The 19,238-nt window shown below is 51.8% G+C and overlaps 1 protein-coding gene across 2 annotated transcripts in view; it reads right to left on the bottom strand.

Moving 5' to 3' along the window:
* KLHL29 (kelch like family member 29) overlaps positions 1-19,238 on the bottom strand; it is a 306,165-nt gene that overhangs the window by 45,435 nt on the left and 241,492 nt on the right. For both annotated transcript variants that reach the window (XM_038560887.1, XM_038560886.1), the window contains 2 exons: positions 17,579-17,720; positions 14,690-15,202 (listed from right to left, as the gene is read on the bottom strand). In XM_038560887.1, coding sequence (XP_038416815.1) covers positions 14,690-15,202; positions 17,579-17,720 — 655 coding nt within the window. The remainder of the gene's footprint in view (positions 1-14,689; positions 15,203-17,578; positions 17,721-19,238) is intronic.

Here is a 19,238-nt window from a genome sequence, read left to right as displayed (position 1 = left end):
TACATGCTTGTGGGCATCCTCAGGGCCAGGCCCAGAACTAGCTACTGAGGCTATCATGGAGCAAACATGGTGAAGGGCAAGTCTCTGGGGCCCGATGGCCCAGAATCCACCCCGACTGTGTCCCTGACCAGCTGGGTAAACACGAGAAGGTTCCTTCATGTTTCCGAGCCCGTCTCTCTGTGGCATGGGGGTTATAACCGTAGCTGTTGTAAGGATTACCCGTGTGAGTGCACGTGCTACCCTTCCACGAGCATTTGGAATACAATACCCTCAATGAGTCACTCTCAACCTGCTCACTTGCACACTGTACAACTCCAGGGGTCGCCATTCACCTCACGCTCACCAACATTTCTTTCATTATTGTGACAATTTTCTGGTAGATGTCAAGCAAGGGTCTTGAGAAAAGGGTATCTTAAAATTTTGCAGAAGGTTGCTAAATTGGCCAGCGGCGGGGGTGTTCTAAAGTCATTCACAGTCGAGTGGGGGAGACAGTCATGAAAATAGACCATCAAGATGCTCGCTGGTGAGACGGGTGAGTGAAGTCTGCACGCATGCTGGGGTGAGCTGAGGAGAGGCTCTAATCCTCCTGCGCTCCTCTGCTTCTGGCTAAGGCTGCTGCCCCAGAGCCCTGCCTTGGAAACTGGGGTGTTACAGAAACCCCGGCCTCACAGGTGGTCTGGGGGCTGGGGAGGGCCTCCCGCCAGGCTCCCTGAATCTTCTGTCCCAACTTCACTACAACAGGCGAGGCTGGGAGGCTGCGGCTCCAGCTCTGAGGAGCCCAAGTGCCTTCCTTCTGCCTCAGAATGTAAATGTTGAGTGTTCTCCTCTGCATTCGATTCCACTGTGGCAAAGGCAGGCGAACACAAAATAAATAACCAGAAGACCTCTGCGCTCTGGCTCTCTCACCCCTTGGTGACTCCTGACTAGCTCATAGCTCACCTCCCGTGTTGACAACAAGGCGGGCCTGTAGCATATTCAGCAACCCTCTGGCCACCTCCCCCTGTTCCGTTGACTGGCTGCTCCAGCCCCCGGAAAACCAAGCCTCGAGTTCTGTCTATAAAGGGGACGTGGTGGCCTGTGCCGAGCACGTGGAGGGGACTTTTGTGAGCTTCATGCGGAGCCCTCTCCGGCCTCTGCTGCCTCCTGTCTAACCAGCAGGCCGTGGAGGCCAGACCCAGTCACCCCCAGGCTCAGCACCCTGTGCTCACGGAGGTGTCTTCTCCACCCTGGTGACCAGGGGTCCGGGCTGATTCCTGAGGGGCAGGGGCTTTGTGGGGAGTGTGGGACTATCAGTGGGGTAGGGGTAGGGGAGGAGGGCTGAGAAGAGGAGCGCCAGAGAAAGGGAGATTGTAGGGCCGACTTCAGATGGTGATGCTGCCTCTAGAAGTCTCCCCAGGGCTCCTCATGGGCCTTTACTTCTGAAATCTGGTGACCCTAGAGGGGCTTTTTATCAGGCAGATGAGAGGCCAGGGGAAAAAATGCTTCAACCTCTCTGTTCCTGTACCTGCCAGCACCTTGGGAGCTTGGAAGGCTCTAGAAGCAGAACACCCAAGTGACAAGTCAACTCAGATGAGGCTGATCTGGCCAGAGTGGGGGCCAGTCCCCTCCTCCCGAGGCCCAGCCTGAGTACTCCAGGAGAGCCCCAGGCCCAGGGGAGAAGATGCCAGCTGGGGCTTCAGCTCTGTCCTCCAGGCCTCACAGAGTCCTGAGCTCCCTCCCAGAGAGGGCCAGTGAATTTTTCCTGCTCTGCTGAGCTCCTTCAAAGATATCAGCACATGGTTAATCTTCCTTCTGTTCAGAAATGCAGAGTAATTTGCCCGAATGGGGGTTTCTGCATATTTATACTAATGTCTGTGTTTAAAGCTTATGAGACAGGGAATTGCTGAGAGATGTCCATTAGCAATATATACAGACTGCAATTATTTCTTTATGGTGTGTGGTTTGACTGCAGAATATTTTATTTCAATGGAAGTAGCAGGCTTTGCCTACTGTGTTTTCTTATGGGCCCAAAGAAATCAATAAGAATAGAACAGAAGTGAAAAGAGGCAAGAATAAAAGGAGTGTGACCTTTTAGGATTCTGGGAGCCTTGAATATGCTACTCCAGGAACTGCCTTCGTTCTCAGAATCTAAATGGATGCACCCGAGTGGCGGGGGGTGAGGGGAGTTCTGTACATTTTAGACTGTGGATGAAAACTTGCACACCCTCCCCAGGACAGAGGCAAAGCTCTCAATTCATTCACTCCCATCAGAGACAAGCAGAAAATGGGAGCGAGGGGTGTCCTCAGAAGACCCCATTTCAGAACCTCCAGCATCCCCCCACCCCCCATTTCTAGGCCAGGACAGAAGCTCAGAAGAGAGGCAGGTTTTGATCCGAAACAAAATAAGCCTTAAGCTTAGAGGTTCACAGACCAAGGCTCTCTGGAATCTGCTTGGATTCTGGTAGAAATCCAACTTTTTCATGGGTATGTGTGGGAGAGGTGGAAGGAACAGGGCTGTTTCAGAACCAAAGAACTGGAACAGCCAACGTGAAGGCCAGGAAGGAAGGGCCTTTTGTGGAGTCGCAATCAGTGGGTGCCCCACCTGGGAGAGCGTGGTCGGGAAGCTGGGGGAATGCCTCCTGGCTGAAAGTCCCACCTGTGCTCAGCTAGGCCCCACCTGCATGCCCAAGCCAGCTTCTCCAGACTTTTCTATCTTGGTGCCGAGAGACAGACAAACCCTGAATGGGCCTCACACTAGACTCCCACACACTCTGGAAGATCACCCCGATTATCAGCCCCTGGAGGGGAATCATTGAGCGGGTGGTGGTCCCCAAGATGCAGAACTGTCCTAAAGGGCTTTTTGGATAAGAAAGGCCAGACAAACTGAGCAGAGGAATGCAAATGGATAATATCAGACTTTGTGCAACAGGTATGTCCAAACTGGAGATGCCATCTTCCACACCTTCTCCTGGGGGCCCCTGATCCTCCGGGTCTTTCCTCTTGGGCTGCCCTCACATCTCTCATCCTCCCAGTTGGGCCTTTGCACAGCTGGAGCATCTCCCCAGACCCACAGCTGTGTCCTTCCTGCCAGCGTCTACCATCTCATGGCTTCCACAGAGCGGCTTCCATCTGCCGCCTCAACTTCCCCTCAGTGGGGAGGCACCTTCTTTTCCGGCCTCAGAATAGTTCCCTGAAGTCAATGCTGACTTCTCACTGCCTTCTTGCACAGAAATCTTTTCCAAGAGGTGCTGGGGTCCAGAAGAGGGACAGATGGTCCCTTTCTTTTTATAACACAGCAAGTCTTTTGAAGTGAAGAGCTATGAACACAAGTTTTGCCTTCAGCAGATGTTCTGTGGGCACAACAAATACCACTTTGTGTTCTTCAGCAACTGTGAGCAGTGTTAACTGGAGAGGAGACTGGAATTGGGCAGAGCATTGGTAGAGCATAGTCAGAGGGCCCAGGGGCCATGGCCTAATGGTCCTTATTCAGTCTGAAGTTCGGGCTGACTCGTGTTTCTCCTCAGCCAGTGCCAGGTCTATACTTCCTACAAACTGCTTACTTTCCCCCAGCTCAGGGACCACTGGGCAGCAGTTCTCCCCTGGCAGTGGCCAGTTTTGTAGGGCTGACAGTCTAGCTGTTCTTGTGCATCTCTTCCAACTAACCCTAAGGCTGGGCCTCAGGCTATAGGCTGGGCTGGACACCATTCAGGAGAGTCATGGCTCCATTTGATCACTTTCTTCCTTGGGTTGTCCAGTCCCCATGGTTGTAACTGGGTTGATCTGAGGACTTCGCAAAGGACAAGGATGGCTGGCCAGGCATGACATCTGTTGAGCTCCCAAGAGCTGAAGGCTCTCCAGATGTCAGTAGGAAGCCGGTTCTGGGAATCTCTCCTTATCCATCGGTGACAGTGGCACAAGACTTAGTTAACTACTTCTAAGTGGATGTGCTGCTGTTTGGTGGATTTCAAGAATTGTATTCATTTAAAAGGGCATAAGCTCAATAGACCTCATTAACTCCAAAGATGCATCATCTTTGCACGGAATTGGCTCCTTCATTGGATGACTGGCTCCATTAACTTTATTGCATTGGTAATACTTTGTATAAGGTGTGAGAGATGCCATGGTGGGAAAGAATCTCCAGGGCTGCCTGACTCCCAAGCTCCAGTGGCTTCTGTGGTGGCCAGTGCCCTGTCTGCACCTTCCTCCAATGGTCCAAAGTCCCTCATGGGTTTACTTGAGGAATTATATCCATTCACTCACCCATCCACCCATCACACAGTACTTTTAAGAGATGAGGAAAGAACCCAAGAATCACCAATTTATGTTGAGAGGTATCAGACACATGACCCTAGATGAAAGACAGCCATCGTGATCCATATTTAGCCTGGATACGCTGAGTGACAAGCTAGGGAAGCATTAAGGTGTAGTATGGTGGAAAGGGAATCAGTTTTAGAGGCAGGTGGTTTTCATCCTGACTCTCATTCCCATGCTACCACTTAGATCTGGATGGGTATCTCATCCAAGCCTTGGTTTTCCCTCTGTGAATCCACTCATAGGGCAGCTGCAAGGATTACATAAACGCAGAGTGAATGTATAATGAATACAAAACATCCACTCCGTGCCCTTCCAAAAGACAGGGCTGCATCTACCACCATTGACTGCCGTCCCTACTCCCCAGCTGTGCTCTCCCAGGCAATTCATCACCTTCCCCTGTTGATGAGAATTTACTCCTAAGCAACAACCCATCCCTCTCCTTTCTACCCCTCTCACCCCTTCCACACCACTACAGTGAATATGAGAGTGGAGTATTACTGTAAAGGTCATTTAGAAACCCCCCTCCCCACCCCATTTTATAGGTGGGGAAAGTGACATTCAGAGATCTCACCAAGATATTCACATAGTCCTCAGAAATTGTCTCTAGGGAATCCCCTGTGAAACCATCCCCACTCCTTAAGCAATTACTTCATCTGCTGCTAGGAGCTCTTTGCCTGGAAACATTTGTCCCTGCAGACTGAAAGCCACATAGAGACAGGGCCCATCATGCCAGGTTGCTCTGGGCCTGCTCACTGGGCCTCTCCAGGCCATGCTGCTGTGATCAGAGTGGCACATCCCACAGAAGCACTGTGCTCACTGCCAGCAGCTCCCCAAGGCACGAATGGGAGGAAGAGTAGGACCAGACACTCACACACGTATGGGGGTCCAGTCATAAATGGTACCATGTAGGCAAGGTCAGTGAAGGCGCTAGGAGTGTGGTATGACTGGGGAGGAGACATTGTCCAGAAAGAAGATGGCAAGATGACAAGGACAAACTCTAATTCCATTTGCCAACTAGACTGACATGCAGAGTGTTATGGACTGAGTTGTGTCCTCTCACCCCATTCATATGTTGAAGCCTTAACTCCCAAAACGACTGTATTTAGGGGTAGTGCCTCTAAGAATTTATTAAAGTTAAATGAACTCACAAGGGTGGGACTCTAATCCACTATGACTTGAATGCATATAAGACAAAAAAGAGACACCAGGAGTGCTTGCACAAAGGAGAGGCCACGTGAGAGGCCACATGAGAAACCAACCTTGCTGGCACCCTAATCTTGGACTTCCAGCCTCCAGAACTATGAAGACACAAATGTCTGTTGTTGAAGCTGCCCAGTGGGTGACATTATGTTATGGAAGCCCCAACACACTAACACACAGCCCATGACATTGGTCCCACAGAGAGTGGTGGAAAACAGGATGTGTGCAGACCTGGGTCTGAGACACAGAGCAATGACAACACTGCGAAGTCACTTGGAAGAGAGGAAGAAAAGGCAGTGAGAGGCCACTGGGCAAAACCAGACAGTTCACAGTGCTGTGCTAGGTCATCCAAAAGGCTGCTGGGAGAGCTAGAAAGTAAAAAAGTATTTTCCTGGTGATGCATTGATGAACACTTGGGCTTCCTTCTAAGATACGTTTTTTTTTTTTTTTTTTTAAAGAAAGAGAGTTATGCTATGAAAACAGGCAATGGTTAACTATTTTCATCAGATAGCAAACTTTTGGCCATTTTTCCCCTTTAAGCAATTTACACAATGTTTTTGGTTCCTAACCATGCATGTGCTATTTTGATCTTTCATGTTTCTAGAATAGTGAGCATGTTCTTGAATGGGATGTAATTTCAACCAAAGCCGGTGTTGTGCCACGTTTCCTCCAGTTGGTTTCATGGTTTGGGGTACCATTACTTCCCACCACATAGGGACAAGCAGCAGGCACACCACAGCTTTGCCCAGCTCTTCCACTTTCACAACTCATTCCCAACCTCACAAACTGAAAAATGTTAGGGATCAGCCTGACAGGGCATGCCCTTCCTAGCAAAGACAGCGTGCCATTAGATGCCTGCATAGTGATTAGGCAACAGGAAACTTGCCATTAACCTGTCACAATAGGAGAGAGAAAGGTTTACGCAGAATATCTGGTCCCTGGGTGTGTTCCAATTTCCCAGTCAGGGGTAAATGGCCCTCAAGGGTTTTCCACCCAGATCAAAGCCCCTGAAGACCATGGGGTCTTGCAAGCCAGACACAGAGCAAGCCAGAGTGGCCTTCTAAAACCAGAACAACTTGACCTTGACCAGAATGACTTGACGTTGGCCAGAATGACTTCACCTTGGCCAGAATGACCTCATCTTGCAAGACCAAAATAGCTAATAAAATAGACTCTTGCCCAAGATCATGGATCCTTATCTGGCCATCATCACTACCTTGGCAGGTGAAGCCACGAAGCTGGAGGAAAGTCCAGGCTTCCTGAACTTTGTGTACCAAGAGGTCAGGGAACAGATTTCTGGGGCCCTTAGGTGTAAATCACTAGCTGAACCTGTCTCAACTTAGGACAGGTCATATAAACCATTTAAACAGAAGTGTGTGTGTGTGTGTGTGTGTGTGTGTGTGTGTATAACAGAAATCATGATTTCTCTACTGAGAGTCATAATTCTATGTCACTGGCTCTTATTTCAAACATTCTTCCCTAAGATCTTGCCTCTGTAGGACCATCTCCCTTCTGCTCAGTTTCCCTCCAGCATTCTGACTGCCTTTGAAGGCCCAGCCCATACTGATCTCTTTTCTCTAGCCCCTGTGGCTTTTATTGCTGGCTCCCCTTGGACTCCCCAAGTGGGGTGCAAGCTCCTTCAGGGAGACTGCCATTTCTCCCAGCACCTGGCACAGTGTCTGGAACATTGTAGGTATCCCCCCAGGGCCTCATATTCAGTAGGAGCCAAGAATATTATTGGGCATGCAGCTAGCACGTTCTGCAGGATCTTCTGAGTAGAAGAAGCTAAGTGTGGGCCTTGCACACAGCAGGTGACTAATACTACACACATTACTTGGTCCATAAATGCTTGATGGGCACCAGGGAAGGAGGTGACATGACTCAAGCCCTCCAGTGGCCTTTGAGGGTCGGTGATCTGGAACCTAGTGGTTATCCCTGCTGGTATCTGTGTGGGCTTGAGACCAGGACAGCTGGCTTCCTGCTGTGGGTCAGCACCACTTCCTGAAGCCCCCGGAAAGCAAATGTTCCCTCCCTCTGCTCTAATCTGAAGGCCCCTCTCATTCCCATGGTGTCTTGACTCTGCTGGCTCTGCCTGTCAATAGTTAGAGCCAGAGTGTGATTTCTGATCTCACAAATGCTCAGCAGAGATTTGAGGCTGAAAGCCCATATGCTATTCCCAGTTGCATGTACTCGGCTCAGTGAGGAGGGGGCCCTGGGTGCCCTGTTGAGCAGAGGGCCCCTGAGAAGGTTGTACAGAGGCTGGGGTACTGGGGTAAGCCTCTGCTCTGAGAACAATATGGTCACTAGGTGGTCTAGTGGCCTTTGCTGCATCTTTCCACTTGCCTGGTTCACTCATCATCAAATGATCTGTTAACATGACAGTTAAGCCATGGACAACCCTCCAGTTAATGATTAACAAACCCCAGGAGACCATAGCCCTGGGAAGGGGAGGAGGGCTTTGTGAGGCGTGGCTGGGGCAGGTACTGCTCAGGCCAGGACCAAACACCTTGTGTTGATGAAGTGTCACATTCCACAGGCTCTGAGACACATATTTCTTGGGTGAGGGTGTGTATGTGTTGGGGGGTGCAGGTTGGAAAGGGAAAGTTAGGGTAACAGTGGATCTGTGCATTTGGTTCCAGATCTGTAATGAGGGTTATGTCAGTTGCATCTGGGAGATTATTTTGGGCAACCTTGTTCTAGAAACAATGGTGGGCCTGAGTCAAAGGTGCTCCAGACAATATCTCTTCTCCAGGATTCTTTATAGTGGTGGTAGTAATAACAACGGCTAACATTATTGTGGGCTTACTATGCGCCATGCACTGTTTTAAGACTTTGCATATAATATCAAGGCCTTAAAACATGTCTTTGTCTAGGACTATAGCACTAATATTCTTTCCATGTGACCACTAAGGAAACTGAGGCTCAGACACCAGTGTTCTAGCACAGTCCACTGGGTTAGCAGACAGTGGAGGTGGAGTTCTATGCAAGGAGTCTGGTGTGGATCTGGGCTCCCTGCCACCTTCCATGCTGCTGGCCACATGCTCCTAACCCACTCCCTCTGCTTCCATCCTTGGTTGATCCGTCTGCAGGAGCAACAGAATTCCATTTGTCCCATCTACTGATATGGCCCTGGAGGAGGCCCCACGCAGTGAGTTTGGCACCCTGGCATCAAGCTGAATCTAGTAGGATGCTGGGATCCCCTGAGGGTAGATAGGAGGAGCCCTCCTCCCACAGAGAGCTCCTGCAATTAGGGGGAGGGTCTCCGCAACAGCCTGGTTCCTTCTGGTTGTTGGGGTAATGTGAAGGGGTGGAAAGAGTTACAAGGAGGGAAGGCAAGTTCTTCTGTTCAGAGTGGACCCCTGGGAACAAGGTGCTTCAGACAACACCATGTGGACACAATCTTTCAAGATTCTCAAGATAAACAGGCCTTTGGCTTTTTCATGTTATCCTGGGGCCCCAAAGGGCCATGGACACTGAAAGGTGGCTCTGGCGGTGGTAGTGAAGAGGGTAATAGCAAAGACTTTTGTAGTGATTATGACATGCTGGGCATTATCCCAAGGGCTTTATGTAAAGGACCTCACTCAGTTCTCACAATGACTTTAAGAAGCACGTTCTATTATGTCCTCTCTTATAGACAAGGAAACTGAGGCAGAGTTTCAGATCCCTGGTGCTCTGGGGCAAGTATTTGGGTGGAGGTGCCTGGGTACAGGAGGGACTCTGAAATAGATGGTTTTCCGTTCCCAGCAGTGTGGGACAGGTGTATGTGTGGGGGAGTGGCTGGCCGCAGGGTGAGCTCTCCTGTGGGGACTCTGCTGTGTGCCTGGGCGCCAGCCTGCTCTCTGCACACAAAGGGGAGGTGGCCGGTGAGGAGTCACAGAACCTCGGCGGTGACTCTCAACCTAGTGCTCTGTGCCTTCCTTCATCTAATTCTTCTTGAGCATCTCTCAGCACTGGGCGCTGGTGGGGATACTGGGGGTGCAATGCGAATGGGAGGGAGTCTTGCCTACCGCCACCCCAGTGCCTCTCAGTCTAGCGGGGAGAGTGACACAGGAGCAGGGGGACTGTATTGCAGGTGTGTGGCCAGGCACCGAGCACAGCTGGAAGGGAGACGACCCTGGTCCTGGAGTGGCTTCAGGACAGCCTGTGAGCTAAACAGCAGAGATGAAGGTGGAGGCAGACCCTGAGGCCCCATGTGAGAGGCTGGGCACTGTCCTGAAAGTGCAGGGGGTGCTAAAGGCAGGTGCCGGGGAGTGACAGTATGGGACTTGTGTTCAGCAAAGACCACGTGGGTGCCCCACGGATCCGGGTGGGAGGGGATGCGCCGTGAGCCTGGAGGCCACCAATGCAGGCCAGAGGCGTTGGTGGCCTGAGGAGAGTGGTACTGGGGACAGAGAGAGGAGAGGTGCAGAGAGGGCTCAGTCAGAGGACTTTTCAGACTCAGGGCATAAGGGAGATAAGGGCAGGTCAAGGACAACCACGGGCTTTGACTCTGGACTCCTGGATGGTTTCACGATGTCACTTCTGAGACAGAGGCACAAGAAGAGCAGGTGTGGGAAGCTGATTTCAGTTTGGACATTTTGTGCCTCTGGGCTAGCCATGCGTGGGCAAACAGCTTTATCATGAATTCCCAGCTGCTTCCAGAATATGTACTGAGCAGAGTGCCCTGGCATGTCAGAGGGTGGGGCAGGGATGGATGGGATCTGTGCTGGGCTCCACGCTGGGGAGAGCAGTCCAAAATCTTCCTGCCAGGAAGGTGACACATCCCTTTATGGATGGGGACATGGCGGTCCCATGAAGCTGCTTGACCAGGGGCTGCCAACCGTAAGAACAAGCTTGGGCTGCTGCCATCGCCTCTGCACCGTAGAGGGGCTCTGTTTCCCGCTCCTTCACTAGCTTCTGTCTCTGCTGAACTCTCTAGACCTGGGGTCAGTGTTGACAGGAACACTGGTTTTCAGAGGACAAAGTACTATGTATGTTCATGTCCACAATCTCATTCAAACCTCCTCTATGCCCGGTGAGGATGCTACTGTCATCCCATTTTATTTTTTATATTTTTTAAAGATTTTATTTATTCATGAGAGAGAGAGAGGGAGAGAGAGAGAGACAGGCAGAGGGAGAAGCAGGCTTCATGCAGGAAGCTGGACGTGGGACTTGATCCTGGCTCTCTAGGATCACGCCCCAGGCTGAAGGCGGTGCTAAACCGCTGAGCCACCTGGGCTGCCTGGTCATCCCATTTTAAAGATGGAGAAAAGGAGGCTTAGAGAAGTGAGGAGACTTGTCCACACCACACAGCTATTCACTATGCCTCAAAGAATCTTTACCAGATCCTGTCTTTGCCACTCACGGAGAAAAGGTGGCTGTTGTCCAAGCAGAAGATGACATAGAGACGCACAGAGCTCCCCGGGGGGTGGGGTGGGGGTGGGTTCTGGGGCAAAGATGAGAAGGATGAGGCGAAACTACAGAGAAGGGGCTGAGCACACCCTACAACACAGCTACCTGGGCGTGGGAATCCTCATAGCCCCCTTCCCTGTGCCTACAAAATCTAAAGCCAGAAAAGGCAAGGCTCATCATTTCTGGTCAACTTGGATTTGGCTTTTTGGCTCAGAAGCAAGAGGGAGCATGTGCAACCTTACTTCTCTCTCCCTGGACATGCAGGTAAAAATACAACCTTTCTGCAGCTCACTATTAGTCTGGGGCTTTAAAAGGACTCTGGACCCTCTTAGCCACCAAGAATCATTTGTGGAAAAAGGTAGAGGATAGAAAAATGACACCAAGAGCTTGCACCTCTACCCTGACACAGCTGGGCTCCTGAGGTACCGGGGCAGTGACACTAGACTTCTCTCCTTCATCTCACAAGGCCTGACGTTGGCCACCACCTCTGCCCATGGATTGCTTCACAGTTTCCAGTCCAACAAGACAAAGGCCTCAGGTAGATGATAACAGGATTCAAATGGAACTAATTCTTTTTTCTTCCCTTATCACTTTGCACACACAAAATCTATTTTAATTAGCTTTCAATACATAATCTTTTTTTTTTAAAGAATGAAACCCTACCCCCAAATTGTTCTTAGAGAAAGAAAGATTTATCTTATAAGTTTCTTAAGAAAATCTATATGTGCTCAATGCATTTAAATAACACTCATTAAAGTGAACTGCATGCAAGCTGGCTTCTCTAGTCACAGAAGAGAGACAATCGCTTGACCTATTGCAAATCAAAAAGCATTTCTGCACCACCTTTATTTTTCAATTGGTTAAGTTTTAAATTAAAGTCCCAACGCCCTTTTTGGGAAAGCAGACTAACATAGCCCCAACAGAAATTTCAGCTCAGTCGATTGGAAGATAATTACAAGAAACAAAATGTGAAATTTTAAATCAGGGCACTAATGAAGTCTAAAAATACCAGTGGCCCATCCCTCTGGCTGGCAAGACCTGTTCTTCATGGAGGGGATCTCTCCATAATTACTCAACCCCGTGAGAGGCCAGGTTGTCATGTCAAACAATAGAGGAAAAATCGCGGGACTTTAATGAGCTAGATCTTAAGGAGCTCTATGGTGAATCTTATTATAATGCCGGGCAAGCTTTCAAACAGGAGAAAAGGAAAGTTCCTTTTTTTTCCTTAAGTGGAATTCTGACTGGTGTTGATGCCATCACACGGTGCCTCCTGGTTCCCACTTGGAGTCAGCCGTCTGTCATTTAGGAGTGCGAAATCAATTGGGTTTTGGAGATGTAAAATCCCTAGGGGCAAAATTAAAAGTGACCCAAATCCAAACCCACATAGTCTTGTAGGAATATGATTCTCACATGGTAAGTTTCAAAGATTTGGTTTCAAAATCTGGGTTTCTTATTTTAAAAAAATATGCAGTTGTTTGACATTAGATCTGACAGACAAATTATAGCTTTAGCAATAAAGGCTTTTAAGATTAGAAATGAAAGGAGAAATTACTTTTAAAAAAACCTCCAAAAACCCACCCAGGCTTGAGTTTGGAGGCATTTGTATGTTCATGCTTCACTGTCTTCACCACAAATATAAGGGGATAAATCAACTGATGAAGGCGGTAAATAGAGAAGTGAGTTAAATGTAGTCTCTGGGGGAACAGCTAGCTCCCTGGCCAACTGTGGAAATCAATGTGACGACGGGCCACCGGTTGTCACTGGCTGGAGCTGGAGGGCTCGCACTGGTTTACCAGAAGGCAGGGCTGTGGACACTTTCTGGGCTTACCCCAGGCGCGGCCCTCACCTCGCACTGGATCTGCCCTTTAGGGGCAGACAGAAAAAATTCCATGGGGGGCCTCTCCTTCCCTCCTGTCTGTGGGCTTGGGCTCACCACGGAGGATGGGTCACACCCTCTGGCCCCAGAAAGATGTCACAGGTGCGGCTCTGCAATGGTCCGCTGGTCCGGTGTGTCTCTACCACCTGTAGCTCCCCGAGCTTATGGGCTCAGTTGCCTGACGATGGGATACACCTGTGCCTTTGGGGAGGCAGCCCCCGGTTCTGTGCTAAGCCCCAAACCAGGGACTCCAGGCCCAACTGGGCCAGTTACCTCTCTGCCCAGAATAAGCCCTTTTCCTAGGTACCTGTCTGAGACTCCGCAAATCGGCAAGACCCTTTGTCAGCAGCCCCAGGAGGCCTCTGGGGGTGGGGGGAGATACGCCCATGCGGGGGGAGGGAAGCCCTCCCAATGCCCCAGGCTTTGGCACAGCCTGGGGAGCAGCCAGGACATCCAGCTCCCACTGTGTCACAGCTGGCAGCGTATAAACTGGGAGGAAGCTTTTTTTTTTTTTCTTTTTAAGGGAAAGAGAGCTTAACCAAAACAATTCAAACAAAAAAATCAATTTAGTCAATTTTTTTTTAAAAAAGATCTTAAACAAAGCAAGAGTTTACCAGAATTTAGATGTAATTTTCTATAATTTTGTCATTTAAAACTAGTGCTAATTTCCAAAACAAAGGCAGTTGGGGCGCAATCAGATAGGGAATGAAACCCAGTGGAGATCTAGACACGGCTTTGTTGTTGGGATGCTTGACGAGGTCTGAAAATTGCTCGAAAGGATAAAGAGAGATGCACGAGAGCAGGCAGGAAAGAATGGCTAGTGGGAGTCGTTGCTGTGTGGAGAGGCAGGGCCCCTGGAGAAGCCACCTCCCGGGGACTGCGAACGCGAAGGCCGGGAAGCGGTACCCAGAGGTACCCAGAGGTCCACACCTCTAGGACCATCTACTCTCTCCTTCCAGAGGAGGCCAGGGTACCCCAGCAGGCAGACTGCCCACCAGGTGCCCTCCTGCCTGCACCTGGGTCCAGGCACGTCTGCCTCCCTCCTCCACTGGCTGTCTGGAGCTCTAAGGCATAGCAAGTCAGTCTGGGGCAGATGAACCCCACCCACCAGTCTAATATCTGTGGCCCCCAATCCTCTGCCCCCTTCTGCATTCCAGCTGGATAGACCCCTCAGACAGATGTTGGGAGTGAGGCCTGTTTGCTGATGCACTTAGTCCTAAACCCTAAGGCTGGGAGGCTCAGCTTGCAGGCTCTGTTCTCAAGGATCTGCCTGAACACTGCCCTGGGGCTGGGGGAAATGGGTTAACTGAAGGCCGAGGGTAGAGGTGCTCCTTCCTGGAGCCTCACAGAGCCACGCTTGGGTCTTTGAAACAAAAAATCCCAAGTGGCCCAGGATGGTCTGGGAGTATCTCCTGGGGAGACATCCCTCTCACCTAATTTCTGGGGAGCTGGTCTCATCCAGTAGCACAGCAGGGGGTGGTTATCTGGGCAAGGACACAATTTGTGTTCTGTTCTCATGGGTGGAAAATGGAGAAGGTTCCATGGAGCCCTAAGAGGAGCAGATGATTCCTGCTCATTTCCTACCTGGCCTGGCCTCGGGGTCAGAGGTGAGAATGGCCTAGGGCTTGGGCTGGAGGCAGAAGGACCCCGGACTGTGCAGGCTCTCCCTTCCCTTCCTCTCTTTGCCTGCTCACATGTCCTCACCTCGCCTGTCCTTCCCTCCTCCACCTTTCTCTCTGCCTCCTCTGTCTGGGCCTGGCTGTCTCGGGCAGGGGAGGCCCCACGTCTACTCTGGGCTGGGCGAGGCCAGTGGGGGAGCTGCTGGAGAGCACAGGGTGCCGGGAACCATACTCCTGTCCGCGCTGCATCGTGACCACTCGGGGAAGCCTAGGTGCGGGCACCCGGGAGTATGCGGGCAGCAGAACTTACCTTTGGGGTGCCCGGGGTCGGTGAACTCATACTTCCCCACGCCAATGGTCCGTAGCATCTGCAGCCCGTGGGCCGAGTCAGTCGTAGGGGGCCCATTGGTGGCAGGGGCACCGCTGGGGAGGGTGGCGGACGGCTGGGCTGGTGGTGGTGGAGGCAGCAGGGGCCCTGCCATGTGGCCGTTGCCCACGGCAGTGGGTCCCGGGCGGGCCACCTGCCCCACGCCAGGCAGTGTGGACATGGCCAGGGGCTGCGGGCTGGCATACAGGGCCTGGGCGGGCATGTTGACCACCACGCTGCTTAGTGGCTGAGAGGGTGGCTGTGGGAGCGAGTAGTGGCCTGGCATCAGCGGGAGCTGGGGCCCCACGTGGGGAGGCAGTGAGGGGGTCACCCCAATGACCGGGGCCTGGACGTTCACAGCTGGGCTGAAGGTGGGAGGCTGGGCCACTCCATAGGAGTGTGCGATCAGGGCGGGCTGGCTCCCGGCGGCCACCGTGGTCACCCATGGCCCTGTGCCTGCAAGGGAGACAGAAGAGATGTCATCTGCCGGATACATATTCACTCAGCAAACACTGACTGCCCCAGGCCCTGGGCTGGGTGCTGGGGTCACAGAGTTGGTAGCATAGGATAAGTGCTTTGGGGGTATGTGAGCAGATGGCCGTGGAGGCTCAGAGGGGGAGCACAGTCTGCTTGGGAGAGCTCAGGAGGCAACAAAACAGAGAGAAAAAAAAGGCAGAGACCTTCAAAGAGTTCTGGGTTCAAATCTTGACTCAGCCATTTATTAGCCAGCAGCCCTGGGCAAGTTGCTTATCTTCTCTGAGCCTCATTCTTCCCATCTGTTAAATGGAACTAGCAATACCTACCTCAGAGGTCTCCTGGGAAGAACGGAATGAGGAAAATATATTTGGGGAAGGAAAAAAAAAAAAAGAAAAGCTAGCAGAGTGTTTTGCATGTGTTAAATGCTCCATAAATGTTGATGTTTTTCCTTCCTTTCTGGAGAAGAGCTGTCTGGAGGAGGTGGGGAGAAAGGTGGATTGTGAAGATAGTAGGTGTTTGCTGGGCAAGGTGAGAACACCAGAGCCTGGAGCCGTGCAAGAGCCCTGTGGTGCATGAAGGGAGAGCAGGAGGAATGAGCACTAGGGGAAGGCTGGCAGGGGCTGCTCTTCACTGCCCTGCTGGGGGGCCGGGCTTTCTCCTAAGCAACCCCTGCATGGCTGGCCCTGGGGGAAACAGCAGAAGTGCATTTGGCCCCTAAGGAAATTTTGACTGAACAGGGTTGGCCCAGCACACCTCCTGAGTCTTGATATAAGGTTCGAGGCCAGCTGTGCCCAGGTCAGGCAAAGCAGGGCTAGGTCCCCCTGAGGTGAGGTGACATTAAGGTGACCCAAACATGCTTGTGAGTGAAGCCAGAAGATACTGTGACAGGGAAGGGCAGTCTGGGGTTGCCTCTGAGTGAATGAGTGTGGGGCTCAGTCTCCATCACCAAAGGCCACCTTGCTTTTCATGATGCTGCTGGAAGTGGCAGTGAAGACTGGCAAATACTGGTGAAGCAGTACCAGAAAGATTCTAGAATGGATGCCAAGGGGGATTGTCCCCAAGCCTGAAGCAGAGGAGGTGGTATCACTGTGAGCCAGCCTGGTGTCTTAAGACAAGGCTTGCCTTCCTAAGCTCATTTTTCTCTGGAATTAGCCAGGGAGCCTGGAACAATGCACCAGAACTCTGGAGCACAGCTGGTGGCTTCCCTGATGACTCTGGTGAAGGTACAGAGACGCTGGGCCACGGAAGCAGCTGATCTATGAGAGGGCGAATGGCCCAGAGGGTGCTGGGGACCTAGAGGAGGTCTCCAGGGATGTGCACCGAGTCCTGCTCACCATTTTTATCAATGGTTTGGATAATGATAGGGAGGATTGGCTCACCACCCAATCTGCAGGTGACATTACATCGGGAGGGTTAGGCACAGGTCAGCAATAAAAAGCTGGAATTGAAGAGATCTTAAGAGTCCTACAGGAAGATACTGATGAGGACTTGCCTGTGAGTCCCCACATCCCGCTGCCTGAGGCCGGTTGAGAGAGGACACGGACAGGGGTCAGAGTTGCTACCACGACAGTCTTAGGGGCTCACTGGTGACAGCGCATGTCTGGGGCTAGCAACAAATCAGAAGTGATCTAAGGCTGCAATGGTCAAAGTAGAGGGGCTGAACGAAGGAGGGTGGGCATAGCATGTGCAGGTCCTTTGCGTTGGGTTCTGGGTATCTGGGGACGCAGAGGGAGAAGTAATTCTCTGGAGGGTAAAGGAACCAGCAGCCCCAGGCTCCAGAGTGTGGCTGAGGGACCTGGGGTGTTTATCCTGCGGCTGACTTGGAGGGGAGGCTGAGTGAGGTGTCCACATAGCTGTAGGGCTGTAGTGAGGAGACGTGTTTTGCGTATCCTAAGGGGAGGTCTGGGTCCAACATGCAGTAGTGACAGAGAAGGTGTTTGTTTTGGTCAGAGCCAACCCAGTCCCAGTGGCGGGGAGGGGTGGAGCATCCCGGTTCTCATATGAACGTCGGCAAGGTGAAACCTCACTGGCAGGTGTGGCTTGAGAAATGTAGGAACCAGAGTACTAAAGTTTGGGAAGGGCTATTCACAACACCACAAAGCAGACTCGAAGTCACTGCTGTGATGTCATTCTTGCTTCCTCGGCCTCCCAAAAGCTTTCTTGAGTAGCAGAGAAAGGGGCAGAGATGCAGCTGCTGCCCAGGACACATGTGGTCCCTACTCCCAGGCAGCCTGAGGCCTGGGCTGCTGCAGGCCCAGGGACCAGGACCTGCCGAAGAGCTGGAGCACCCAGGGGACCTCTGATGCCTCTCCCAGCCCTGGCGTGGGGGTCTCTGGCTGCCGATGAAGTACGCACCTGGATTGTCGCTCTCCCTCATCTGTTTGGAGGGCGGCTCATCAGTGTCCCAGGGCGTGGACTGATTGATGGGCGTCTGCCCCCACCGGATGCTGGTCGTGAGTCCCTGGGTCTGATTGTCCGCTTTGGAGATTCCAGGGGCCTGGGGAGAAGCAGAGAGGAAGGATGAACACGGCCTGGGAAGGAGGGCTGCCTGGGGGCCCATCCCCTGAGCAGTGCCATGGGGTCAGCGGCAAAGACTGGGCCCTGCAGCCGGCGCCACCAGGGAGTTGCAGAGCATTTTGGCTTAGCGCTTGTAGGCTTCTGCTACCCTCTCACCCCTAGGAAGACCCAACCTGCTGCCTCTCCGGCCGTCCTCTGCAGCCACTCACTCCACCTCAACTATTAGGATAGAAAGCTTTCTGGGCTGTGAGAAGTGAAGCTCCCCGGGTTCTCAGGTCGTTAATAAATTGCAACATTTATGGGCATGGGCTGAAGACCAGCTGTGTCCTCAGCCTAGGCTCAATGCCACCACGGGCCTGGCCCTTTGACACGTGAGAAGACGGCTCTCCAAAGCACCACTGTCGGGCCCCATACAGCCTCTGAGGCCCCCAATGTGTCACTCCACAGAGGCAGTGTGGGAGGGTGGGGCTGAGACTCATGGGAGGACGGAATGTTCCCTCTCAGAGCAGGGAACATCATCCCTGGGACCCTCGGCTTCTCCTGGGAGGGTCCTGGCCCCCTTCTGGGAAGGAGGCAGGCTCTCTGTTTCAGGATCTCATTCTCTAATTCAGATATTTAGATTAATGAGAAAATGAACCCCAGGCTGAAAACAAACATTAGCACAACATTGGTCTCTGAGCTACAGCCTTGATGGAATATTATATGGTCATTAAAAATCATGTTTACTGAAATGAGATGGCAAAATGCTTACACTATAATGTTAAATGAGAAAAGCAGGACATAAAATGACACAAACATAAACTCACATGTAAAACAGTATGTGCAGGAGAGAAAAAAACCCAAATGCTAGCAGGGGTAATATGTGGTGAGACAAATAGGGGTAACTTCTATCCTCTTGTCTCTACTTTTCTGTATTTGCCAAATTTTTTACTATGGCCATTACCATTATAATAAGAAAAAAAGAAAAGAAAGAAGAAGAAGAAATCCAAAAGCATGTGGAGAGCCTGGGACCCAGATAACTGGGTTGTGGTGGGGGTGGAGGGAGGGGTCTCAGTAGAGGTGGTTTCAGGAAGTTTCTGCAGTTCCCAGGCATGCAGCCAGAACCCAACCAGGTTTGGGGTGAAGGAGGAAGTGGGGTTAGGGGCAGAGATGGCTGTCCACCAGGGACAGCCACAGAAGGCCAAAGGGGCCTCAAGGGGCATCGGCAGGCTTCTCTCAGGTGAGGGCCTTGGTTCTCCTGACTTCTCATGGAAGCTAACCCAGTGAGCCAGTTGGTGGGAGCAGCATCCCCACTGGGCCCCTCTGAGCAGCAGGAACGGCTGGGTAGGAGCAGGTAGAGAGGATGGAGGACAGCACTTATTGGGGCTTTGATGCATAATGCAGATGACAAACAGCGCCTGCATTAGGGCCGACTGGGAGGAGCGGAGCCATATCCCATTAGGACCTGTAGGCTGCACAGAGCTAATTACATTAGGCTGCACTTTATCTCTGGCCTGCA

Source organism: Canis lupus, chromosome 17, assembly GCF_011100685.1.
Source record: "Canis lupus familiaris isolate Mischka breed German Shepherd chromosome 17, alternate assembly UU_Cfam_GSD_1.0, whole genome shotgun sequence".
NCBI lineage: Eukaryota > Metazoa > Chordata > Mammalia > Carnivora > Canidae > Canis > Canis lupus.
Note: the sequence above shows the minus strand (reverse complement) of the source record. Positions and strands in the feature narration are given on the sequence as shown.